We start from the raw sequence: 12,842 nt of genomic DNA on the forward strand, positions 1-12,842 counted from the left end.
TCCCTCATTTGCTGTGCGTGTTTAGGAGCCAGCTGGTCAGATCTAATGGTCTATTGAACTGAACCTCGGGGGTGAACTGAGTGCCCCATATCTTGCCGCCATAACACTTTTATTACCATCTCCTCATCGGACACAAAAACATGTCAGGGAGTTGGAGGGAGCAGGGGTCAAAGCCAGTGAGGCGTCTTTGTTTCTGTCTACATGAGATGGAGTAAAAGTGGAAGCAGTTTGACACATTTTGAGTAAAATTAGGTTCAATTTATAAGTAGTAAATTCCTAAGCATAAATACTGGATATCTGCATTGATATATTAAGAATTTTCAGCCAGTTTTATTTGCAATCTCACACACACACATAAACACATACAGCACATACACACGTATAAAACAGCAGTGTGGCTACACCACTCAGCATGAAGCCACGTGGCCTAATCTGAGTAGATTATAGCATATTAGGAAGGGGTGAGACAAATGTCAGTATGTCCCTTGATAGGTTGAAGTGTAAAAGGCTTTTGATTTATTCTGGCAGTGAACAAGTAGAGGGCAAGGAGGCACTATGAAATAAGCAAACACCAGGGCATTGTGTTAGATCTGTGTGGGTTTAAAGACCTCCTCCTGTTGTTTCGTCTGTCTGCATCATATTTAATTTATTTTGCTCCTCTACCATCTGGGGAAAAAAATAAACCTGCTTACACTGCCTTGATTACCACTGCATTCTCTTATCTGGGAGTCCTTCTAGTTTCACCATTTAAGTCCATGGTTGTAGATTTTTTTCTGGCTTTGTTTTCATTATTACATACAATCCTAGATATTGGCCACAGGGTGGATGAATTGAACATTGAATGATTATTAACCTATATGGTCAACCGCAAGCATTTCTAATATAGAAAAACTTCACTGATTGGGTTTCAAGTAATATTTTATTGTGCATCTGTATTTGTTGAGCCCCTGTTCCAAGGCACAGGACATTTTTAAGCTTCCAGCATGACAATTTTTTTTGGTTAATATCACTCATGTGTGTACCCCCTGCAGACCCAGAGTCCCAGAGGAAAAGGACGGTGCAGAATGTTCTGGACCTTCGACAGAACCTGGAGGAAACCATGACCAGCCTGAGAGGGGTGCAGCTCAGCCACAGGTCAGCAGTGTTAGGGTTGTTTCTCCTCTCTTCACATGAACTGAAAATAACTGATAGTAGCACAGATGCCGGAAAAAGGCTCATTGTGCAGGTGAAGAACTCATTAATGCAAGTAACAACATCATTTTTGATTAGTGTCTGTGATCTGATTGCCATATTTAATAAAGTAATGTGTTGGTTGGTACTGCATTGCAGAAAAGTATTACTTTGGAACAAACTGCATGCAGACAAACCAGTTTCCAAAACCCAAAACAAAGGAAAAGAAAAAAAGCAGGTCAGAGTAAAAAATAGTAACAGTTAGGATGGGCGGCTTATTAGTGACTTTGTCGGCTGTGTTTTGGGGTGTGCTGGTTGCATGAAGGCTCTAAGATCAAGATCGGTATTGTGAGTAAGTTAGTGTGTAATTTTCCACCTCCTCTTTGCTCTCTTTGAGTTGGTTGATATGGGAGAGAAGCAGGATTAGCTCAAAGCTGGCTTCAAAGCAAACCCTTCCAATGCACACTCACGACTCACATTTATACACACAAGAAGACAAGCAATGATGCTCTGATTAATTGCACGGGTGCTTCCTCTGTTTCCTGGGCTGGGTTCTAGTTGAGTTCGCCATATCCCCACACTTTGTCCTTGAGAGCTTCCCTTCCGTCCGCCTGTCCATGAGTCTCCTGCTATGTGTCCTATATCTGTCCCTCAGTGGGAGTCTCCCTTCATGAAGAGTAAATCAGCAGATGGTTCCCTGCTGGAATACATTTCCTTTGCCATTCATATTTTTATTTCACTGTAATAACCTTGAATCACTCCCTGTTATCCCAAAAATGGAAGATTCACGCGTGAGCGTGATGTCACATATCCGGTGAATAAAGGGTAGTTAGGAGGGAACATTTGTATGAATAAAACAAGCGGATTAGTGAGCAAGCAAATTGTTTTCTTTACACATATTTTACTTGATATACTGAATAAACATAACAAATAAAAAGCCTGTGAAAATCTGTATGGGCACTGCTCCACTTCCTTTCTGCCTGTTTAACATTAACAGTTTTAATACTGTCTTTATTATTGGCTGGTTCTGCTTTGTTCTGTATCATGCAGAGAGGATTAATTTTAATGTAGCAAGCAAATGCATGTGCTGTCACACAGTTTGAGAGCTAGCAACTTTTAATATGCTAATTCTCATCACTGTCAGTGCAGACGCTAAGCGTCGATGTGCTGCACTGGCTTGGAACAGGAAATGCATGCAGTTGTGATTTTAGTTCTGTTGACATTTATGCACTTTATACACATTTATACAAATATATGCCAGCATAAAGTAGGCACATATGTATGTGGAGCATAGAGCAACACAAAGGAATGTGAAAACACATGCAAGTCACATATAGCTTGCATGTATGCATATATGCAAACATACACATCTCAGCTCGTGCATGCTTTTTAAATCGTGATGTTCCACTGAGAGAGGAGGATACAGGGTGGGGAGAGATTGATTGAAATCGAAGAGGAAATGAAATACAGATATTCATTTCCTGTCTGTTAAAAATTTACCTGTGAATAATTGTTTTCATCACCTAAAAACAGTTTTTTCTGTCTTTCCACAGCTGTGCAGAGGGGACTATGTGCTACGACAGCGATGAAGCCGCTGCCTTCTCAGTTTCCAGTCTGTCAAATCGTTCCTCTCCGCTGTCATGGCGTCAGGGTCAAGCTAGCCCCCGTCTCCAAGCTGGTGATGCTCCGTCCACGGGTAACGCCCACTCAGAAGTGCCCCTCAGGATCAGCCACACATCTCGTATCCAACTTATCGAATCACTGGACGACTCCGACCCGACCCTCCTGAAGGGAGATTACCTCAGCGACAGCGACCTCGGCGGGAAGAGCCCAAACGAAGATGATGAAGAAGATGATGATATTGATGATCTGGGCAATGGGTGAGTTATTTTTTCTTTTTCTGGAAAGCACATGGAAAGCTATATAAGTACCAAAAGGTCTCACCCCTGAGACCTTTTGGTAAACGAAATAAGAAAACAGGACACATTAATGGTCTTAGCATTTTTTGCGAGGTGAATCCTGCCACCTGCCAGTTGTTACAATCCTAGAGCCACAGACAGTCAGGACAACAAAGTCTTGATGAGCCCATCTGTAATGAATCACAAGCCCTCTTTCATAGTGTCTGCCATGACATTGTCAGCTGTAGCCCCCCTCGTGCAGTTGGCTCTGCTATAGTCAGAAAGCAGCCCTAAGGCAAAGTCCGAAAATGATGTCAGCATTATGGAGCCCCCTCACAGAGATCATCCTGTCATTCAGCTGTAAGCCCACTGGCTTCACCAGCAGGTTTCCATGTGGAGGACCCTTAACGACGCTGGCTCACCATAACCTGCTGGCAAAGCAAGAATGCAAATGTCTTTGGAAAACTGGTCACTAAACCTGCCTAGCCAATGAGAGCGCAGCCAGAGCTTGTCATGGTCAGAATAGTTTTTGTTTTGAAGTAGCCATGGATTTCTTGGAACAAATGATTTAATTTTGTGGTGAGGTCACATCATAGAACAAAACATCAGCTTCAGAACTGTTCATCAGCATGTTTGTTGTGTCGTGTAGCAGCTTTAACCCAGGGAGGTCCATGCATTTGAAACTTTGTTTCTCTTTTCTAATTGAGCTGGACAAAAAAAAAGAGTATTTATGATGTGAGAAAAAATCCCTTAGAGGCCACAGCTGGCTGTTCCCCATGTTTCTGTGGCAGCAAATACTGAGCAGTTTATAAGAGGAGGGTCGCTATGTTCGTTTGTTATCTGCCAAACAATTAGACTAGAGTGAAATAATCCCAGTCAAATCGAGGTTAATGAGAGTGCTTTCGGATTTTTGCACTGATATAATTACTGACAAGATTGTGTGTTGTTCCTCCATGAACTCGAGTACTTCTTCTCTGACATGCGAATTAGATGGACGGGCCATAGGAGTGACCATCCAGGCAGCTGCTGTTTATGCTCAAATTTTTATCGATCGTTACCTGGTGACGCCATTACCAGTTGTGCAGAATTACAAGACGCCCAACAATTCACCAACAGAAGAAATTAAGTTTAGAGGATTTGCTAAAGAATGACCTAAGTTGTGTTCTCTGGACTTTCTTGGTTAGTTTTGGATAACTTGCAGCTCTTGCCCCACTATGAGGAGATATGACACAACAGTTTTAACTCAGCTGTAGACACAGCGTCGCATTTCACTGGCCAGCTCTAAGCACCGTGAACAAAAACACATTATCTTATAAACTGTGATTCTGGCAGTGTGGGTGTAACCTGCAGAGCTTGTCCAACTAAACTTTTTTTTAAAAAGGAGCTTGTCCTGGCCACAATTTGACATCTCCATAGTAACTGCAAAAATGCACCCCCAGTCACCAGGAAATCAGTTGCGACACAGTTCACATCCCTTTATTGCGTTACTGTGGATCTGGTCATGGCTGATTAGTGGTTGTACAGGTTTATGTTATGTTTTGTGTTAGGAGGCTAAAAGAGAAGCAACAATAGTTGGCAGACCAAAGGAAAAAAGATTGAGAAACCGAGGTGACAGTGGTGGCAGAGTAGGCTCACAAACTCATACTAAGGCAAACATAAAGGGAAAAACAGCCTTTTTGTTTGTGCCTTCTGTTTAACATAGAACTGTGAAAGACTGAAATACAATAGTAATGATTCAGGGTTGTATCAGATGTCCTCTAAACTCTAAAGCTGGACTAAACACTGGGTTTCTAGGAAGGGGGTAAAGGTAGTGCTGACACATAGACTCTAACTTCTTGTCCAAATGTAGATTAAGATTTGTTTAGTGAGATTTTGGTTCTGGAGATTAACTAATCTTTATTATTTTTTTTAAATAATTGGTTAATTTGTATAGTCCTGAATTGGAATCCTTTGGATGTTGGTGAGAGTAAAACTTCAAGTGGGGAAAAAAGCTTCTTAAAACAAAAGTTATCAGAACTTTTCAGCAACAAATGTTACCATCAAATAACTAAAATTAATTAAATTATAATTGTTCATCTTTATCTTCTTTTTTTCAAATAACTTTAACATAATTTAATTAATTAAAGTACATTTTGAAGGATGATTACCAGAATTGTTGTCACTTCTGTTTTTTGTGATAAATTAATTAAATTATAATTTCTTTCCCATATAATTTAATTAATTAAATTATAAAGTCTTGTTAACTCAACAATCTGGTCGTGTCTAATGCTCCGTTATATGGTAACCTGTATAATACACAGGTGTTTGCTTGCTGCAGTTTTAAAATACACACCTAATATATATATGTATATATTACCACTAGAGGGCAGAATTGTCTTGTTCTGTGCTGGTCCATCCACCCTTTGAGCTTTGAGTGCCCCAGTGCTCCATTTCTCCCTCTTAGCCCAAAAGTTATTACACTTACTTATCCATTATACATGCAGACGCTACCCCTGTCATACAGAGGTCCCACTACATATCTCCTCCTGGCATATATAATACACAGGATTTCCACTTATGCATTATGTATTACAAACACATTATGCATTGTTTGGATTTTGTATTTCTCATCTCTTTGTTTTTTAAAATGAAAGTGAAACAGAAGGAAACAAAATTCTGTCACAAAATTCTCATTTTTGGCCATAAACATGTACAGATAACCATGTGACTCACTGCTGGACTCATTATGGCTCACTTTAGTCACAGGCATGAGTCACATTCACATACTGAGTTTACCGTGACTATACGTGGACCTGGCTGAGCACAGACCCCATGTACTCACACACACAGGCTGAGTCATGATCCCTTCACTCAGTTATCTGTTTCCTGTACTTTTCAAGCCTGGGCCTCTACTTACATCTGGAGCCAAGTCCCCCTCCCCGTATTTCCCCTGGACTCCCACTCATGTAGGCGTCATTCAGATTTGTTTAATTGTTGCAGTGATTTACTTTGTGTAACCTGTACAATTTCCCTGTACAAATATAAACGAAAATGCTTGTACAAATAATGCAGATCAATAGCATGTTTGCATATATACAGCCATGGGAAGCATTCATTATTTGATTTTTACTTAATTCATTTAAGTAAAAAATACAATTGGGCAATAACACAAGCTTGAGAGTTTGTGTCGTTTTTAAATGAAAGAGAAACAGCTTTTTGTTTTCTTCTCTCATAGATTTGATATTCAAAGGTAAGTTGCCATTTAAAGGCATAAAAAATATCATTACATATTCATCAAAGTGCAAACAGTCCAGTGGGTAGAGAAGCACCAACACCACAAAGAGCAATGGGGTAAATTCTGTGCTAATTATTTGAAAATATTTGAGCTGGAGCTAAGATATTGTGCTCAGAAACTAGTACTTGCTCTTTGCGTGTGCATGTGATTATATGTACATGACCAGTGTGATTGTAATGAAAAGCATCTATGCGCGCCTGTGTCTGAGCATCACATTGTTGTGATGGACAGCATTAATTGTGGTGATAATTGGCTCTACATGCGCAAATTCACGTGTTAACAACTGGTTGAGTGTGTGCTGTTTTCCACCCTGCTGGGTGCAGACACTTTAGCTTCTGGGTGGAAGCGACCTCCCATTAGTAAACGCATAGTCTCCATGGTTACGCCGCGAGACAGGCTGGCTCACTGCACTAAATGTCTGAATTATGAAAACATGTATCGTGGAGCAGGACAGACGCAAACACACACTCTAAGCTCCCTGAAGCGTTTCTGTCTGAGCGTGCTGCTATAAGTGCTTTGATTTAGTGCCACGTGCGTTCTAAAGCAACAGCAGTGAGCTGGTTTCTCTTACTGTCACTTCAGCACAGTACAGAGAAGTGAAACACAAACAGGAATGTTTTAATAGAGAAGTAATGTGTTTTGAAAACCAACGAGGCCTGGAATAGGCTTTGATATCATCACTGGTTACTTTAGCCTTGTGACTGCGACTAAATGTTTGGCCTCACAGACGCTTTAGAGGTAAAGTTAAATCTAGCTCTAAAGCGTTTTTAGTGTAATTCAATAGACCTTATCATTGCCTCTAATCCTTATCTCCTATGTTACTCGGGTGTACTCCAAACTCCTATACATGTGTACTTTGTGTGGGTGTGAATGTTATTGCAGTGTTTTTTCTTGGTTTTGGTTTTTTTCACTAGGTCAAGCTTAATTTAGTTGGTCACCAACTCCATCTACTGGCCAAAACAAGTACGTGTCACCTATACATGTATTTGCATGAAGATATACACAGACACATCCTGAACCTTTTGATTCATGAATTCTTTTTCTTGCATCTGGTTTTGACCTGGGTCACAGGTTACTAATTCACTCTCAGCCATGTAGGTCTTCCCTATTGCTGAGACCCAGAACTCTTACGCTGTGACTCACACTGAGGTCCAATTACAGACCCCTCCCAAAATCAGCACAGCACTCTGCCCCACTCTAAATGTTGTTATAACTTCAAGTGTGATTAAAATGAAATATAGCGGGAGAAACGTGGAGAAAACACATTCAATTAAATGGTTTTTTAAGGGTTTTTTTTCCCTCTGGGCGTGAGCAAAGTTGTGTTCACATCTCTCCTGTGTGAAGATGTTAAAGGTGAGATACATGTATGGTCAGAAGAATTTAAAGAAAAGAGACTTGAGTGGCTTTTAAGGCAAGTTTTGAGGCCTTCTCTGGAGTTTTAAAGATGATGCCTCAAAGTTATAGTATTTATCACAGTGAAGTTAAGTCACATTTGCATAAATATAATATTATAATTACTTGTTGATATTCTGTTAATTGTACTGAAGTATGTGTTTAAACTTAAGACTGAAGGATTTTAAGCTGAACAGCCATGAGTCGATAGTAAAAGTGTCAAGAAATTATGAATGTCGACTTGATACTTGTTGGAAATGTTGGAAGTGTATCCCACAATTTTTCCTGCCTGTTTGCTTTTCATAGTTTACATAAATGAATGAATTATTGACTAAGGAATTAGGAACTGTGGATCGAACATATTTAGGCTGATGCTGATGGACATTTTGACCAATAGCTGATGCCAACAGTAAATATTTCAGTCTGTTTTGTAAAAGAAAAAAACAGACTGTTTTTTTCAGAGAAACAAAGAAATCTAAGCCTGTTTGCATATTTTATGAACATTTACTCATCACAGAATTGACAAATATCGCCTGCAGATCTCGGTAAATGCTGTCCCCTATTTGCCAATATCTGTCCATAACACCAATATTTAACCATTATATCGGTGTCTCCTGAATTGGATAGTGATCCCCAGTATGAGAACGTTACAGGGTACAGATGCGTGTTTGTGCACTTATACATCAGTAGTGGGTATGGTGTTGTGTGTCAGAGGCAGATTCACATGAAAAGTTGATGAGAGGCAGATTGAGGTGTGGCTGAGGAGGTTGACGGGGCGTGCGCTCTGTCTTACACTACCTACTTCTCTCTTGGCCTCTCTGCCTCTGTGCCATGCTCCTTTGGCTCTGTTTGCTCAGCGTGGCGTGTAATCAATTACTTTTTCTGTCATTACGGAGGGGACTTTCTTTTGTTCCAGCACGTGCGGCCAAAACACTAGCGAGAACTCCCACGGAGAACACACACAGAGACGGGCAAAAACACCATTTATTAATTAATCGCAGCCATTTTGCCATTATCGCTTGAGGATACATAAACAGAGTCGTATGGAGATTTCTAACCACAAAAGCCACACTTTACTGTACAGGATAATCATATTTAACTCACATCTAGCTGAATTTGCATTTAGCTGCATTGTGCATCTGCCGGACTATTTTTCTAAGGGGTGATGTAACCACCTCCAGCTGTAACAGCAGGAGATTGCTGACAAACAATAATGACATTAATCTGTTTGTCTGTTAATATGGGACAAATAAGCATCCACCCACACATCTAATCATATGCACACATAGAAAGAGACAGACACACACCAACCCGCAAACACATTAAAAGAATTAGCAGAGAGTAACATATGGAGCTTCATGAGGGATTTGCAGGCCTAGAACCCCCCCGACACCTCCTATTTCGATGCAAACAATGCCCTTAACTTTTTTTGTACTCTTGTGTGTTTGCTGAGGCTGTTTGAGCCTCACGGTTTTATCATTAACCTTTTTATTGCTCTACATTATGCGACATTGTTTCCTTTAAGACTAAACAAACAAAGCACAAACTGAATGAATGAGCATTTCTCATAGCTGTCAGTTCATCTGCCCTGAGTTTAACCGGTGCTCAAAGTATTTGCTTTGACCTTTTTTTTTTTCTTTTTTTTTCCCACCACTTTCACCTTTTCTGTTCTCGCACATTTACTCATATCCATGTACAATTACACACATATGCTGGTATTAATGTTCAGCTAGGCTGCTGTCAGTTGTTGCACGAATGCTGGACTTGTACTCCTGCTGGTCTCTGTGGATATGTTTAGTTTGACTACTTGCCATTTCATTATTGTGAAACATACTGTTGAGCAACAAACACATGTTCTGGATTGGATCCTGGGAACTACTCTTACATCGCCCAGACAGATTATTCTCACATTCTCCCTGAGAGAAAAAAACAAAACAAAAAACTTTGGGAAAGTCAGTGACTCGAAGAAAAAAACAAGGTGCATCTAGATACGTTTCAGCCATGCTGTGCAAATTCCCTTTTTCAACCCTCGACCCAAGCAAACTCCAAAAACCACTGTCAGAGCTACTGTTGCCTGGACCACCCCCCCCATTCTGAGGCTTGGTAAACCCCTATGGAGATGCGATGGCAAAATCCCTCCTAATCCTTGGCTTCCTCTTATGGCAGGGTTCGGAAAAGCAAAAGAGAAGTGAAGGACTTGGTCAGCAGTCTGCAAGGACAAGGGGGTGTGGATAAGGGGGTTATGATGGCCTGTGTGGGTGTGTATGTGTGAGTGTGTAGGACCCCCACATAGTTCAGAGGGATGCGTTACCATGACAACAGTATAAGCAAATGACGAGAACAGAGTTTGTGCGTGAGTCGTTCGGCTTAACTTACAGAGGTCAAAGTGTCACGGCTTCACCCATTGACCAATTCCACTCCATTTCCTTTAAGGAAAGAGATGAATCCCACTCTTCCTGGAGGTGTTTTAAATTCACTTTTCCTTTTTTTTCTTACGACATAGTCACACCCGGCCTACAGAAGAGATGAAAAGAGGCAAGTGACCTGAAAGCAGTGAACATGATACTAAAACAACAGCAGCCGACTTTTAACCACTTAACCCGGCAATATATCATTGCTTTTCTGACTTTTTGGCAACATTTTTAATAGAAAACCTATTGCTCAACTCCAACGCATTGGAGACTATGGTGGTCACTGCATTGAAATATTGTGTTAAATGACCAGCAGTAATTATTCAGAATCATTTTTTCCTTGTATTATCACAATAATAACTAGCAGATGTTAATGGGAAGACTTTTCTTGTGTTTTTTTAAAATTTCTTTTCTGAAGTCTAGTGATGAGTTCAACAGGAACATGTAAACTGATTTTTAGGATCAACAGCATGAAAGTAGGAATCCCAGGTGGTCTGCCACTTTTGTCTGCTATACAAAATCTTGCCAGTTAAGCTTATAGTTAGTATAGCTGGTCCTGTAGACTTTCTATTTTTTCCTGCCGCTGTTTCCATTTTGCCCTCAGCTGTTGGTGGTATATTCTGTGGAACATCACAGTAAGAAGGAAGTAACAAGGATACTGTTTATGGAAACAGAAATAACAGTAGAATTTTGTTTTTGCTTAAAACTTGTAGGTTTTTTTAATGCTGTAAGCAGCATATGGAAAAAAATCCATTCACTTTCATTACATTTGGAATGACAGTATTAAACATGAGACATCGGAAACTTTAAACAGTTTGTTGCGAAATGTTGTTCCCCTTTCATAACTTCCAAATGAGTGGTTTCTGTTATTTAAAATAAAAAATGTTTGAGGAAATTGTCAGGTTCATTCCTGAGAAGATTGGTTCCCACAGTAACCCCCCAGTCCCCTCCTCCATCTCCCCTCCATCCACACACACACACACACACACACACACACTCATGAGCGCACACCCTCTTGCTAACCTTTATCTAACTCATTCATGTCCTCCCTTTACATCCACAGAGCCTGTAAAGATCACGCTGGGTTCATCTATTGGGGGTAAATGAAAATGCACGGTTAAGCTTATTGAGAGCTTTTCGGTCTCAGACCTACGCTACAAGTGCAGTCTCACTCTCACATGCATACCTGCGATATATGCAGTAAAGCCAAGTCTTGGAAGTGTAACAGCAGGGTGTGACGGGGGTTGGTAATGCGCATAAGAATTAGCCTTGCTTCCCTCCCATTGACTCCTACCGTGTTATTCTCTGGGGCTGTTTCGACGTTAGTCACACACTTTTCTTTTTGCCCTCCTGCCATCATTTTCCCTTCCTGTTCACTTCATTACACCATATCTTAATCTCTTTTCAAGCACGCACCACTTCTCCTGGTACTGAACATACCCTCATTAGCAGACTCGGGCTAAACTGGCTGCACAAATGTCTCGAGCTGCGTTTGAATTCTTTAGGACTTTTTTTTTTCTTCCCCACCTCGTTTCCTTTTTTTCTTTTTTTGTCTCTTAAGAGGGAAAGCATCTTTGAAGTCAGGAATAGCATCCTCTCCAAGCAGGTGCCTAATAAGGTTCTTTTGGTGGCCTTGACATGGAAGGTCCAACAGTTAAGCACAAGAGTGCCTTTTCAGCCTGGGAAATGCACTCTGTTGGTTAACTGTGAGTTAATAGAGTTCTAACCAGTGTACAGACTTTTTGCAGGTTGGTATAAAAGGTATTGGTTATTAATTTGTCTAATATGTCTAAATATGAACAGTATATAGGACTTAGTCTATGACCAGGAAAACACTGCAGACTGCAGGAATACTGCACCACTCTTAAGCTACATCCACACAAAGTTTGTACTGAGATTGCGTGCTACTAAATGTTTCAGAGAACAGTTCAAATATCACATTTCAGATTTCAGAGTCATTTTTACATATCTCACAGTCAACAAACTTCGTATATTGTTGTATTGTTTATAAAAGAGTTTAAAATCAAAAGCTCCTAAACCGCTGCCCATGGACCTTGTGGTGAGATTGTATTTCAAACTGAAGGTTACCCACTTCACATCTAACGCTATCTGAGCTTGTCTCATGTCAGGTCCCAGGTTACTTTCCAGGAAGAGTTGCTACAACAGTCTTGCTAGGTCAGATCTCGAAACTTTTTTACATCACTTTCATCGCGGTACCAGTCTGTACTGCATGCATTACCTTAGCAGCTAGGCATGCACAGGCTTACAGTTGCACTCTGTCTCTCTTCCATCTTTCTTTAACCTCACCAAATCTTTTGCCAATTTGCTGTACGGTGCATTTTGAGCATGTAAGCTTACTTGCAAGGTGTGGTGACAGGCAGCTCTACTTAACGTTATACGCCATGCAGCATAAACACACAAAATATCACAAAAAAAATCACCACTCTTAGTAAAAATGGGAGGAGAGAACTAAACATTCAAATGCACGGTTAATCATAAGTGGAGGCAACGATGCCACAAATACGACCAGTGTTTTGTGCATATGCCAAAAATCATGGACCTCTCCATCACCGTAGGTGTAAATGTGTCCCGTGTCTAAATAAGAGTAGGAAGTCACTTTTAAAGGATGATGGAGCCAGTTATGTTATCTACTGTGTGTCATACTTGAAAGGGGCTTTAGGCCTCTTAGTTCATTGT

At 40.5% G+C, this 12,842-nt stretch overlaps 1 protein-coding gene across 9 annotated transcripts in view; it reads left to right on the top strand.

Moving 5' to 3' along the window:
• The window catches only part of LOC116330784 (neuron navigator 1-like), a 96,616-nt gene that overhangs the window by 43,780 nt on the left and 39,994 nt on the right, over positions 1-12,842 (top strand). For all 9 annotated transcript variants that reach the window (XM_039604967.1, XM_039604969.1, XM_039604965.1 and 6 more), the window contains 2 exons: positions 1,032-1,134; positions 2,724-3,050. In XM_039604967.1, coding sequence (XP_039460901.1) covers positions 1,032-1,134; positions 2,724-3,050 — 430 coding nt within the window. The remainder of the gene's footprint in view (positions 1-1,031; positions 1,135-2,723; positions 3,051-12,842) is intronic.

This window comes from Oreochromis aureus, linkage group 20 (genome assembly GCF_013358895.1).
Source record: "Oreochromis aureus strain Israel breed Guangdong linkage group 20, ZZ_aureus, whole genome shotgun sequence".
NCBI classification, from domain to species: Eukaryota; Metazoa; Chordata; class Actinopteri; order Cichliformes; family Cichlidae; genus Oreochromis; species Oreochromis aureus.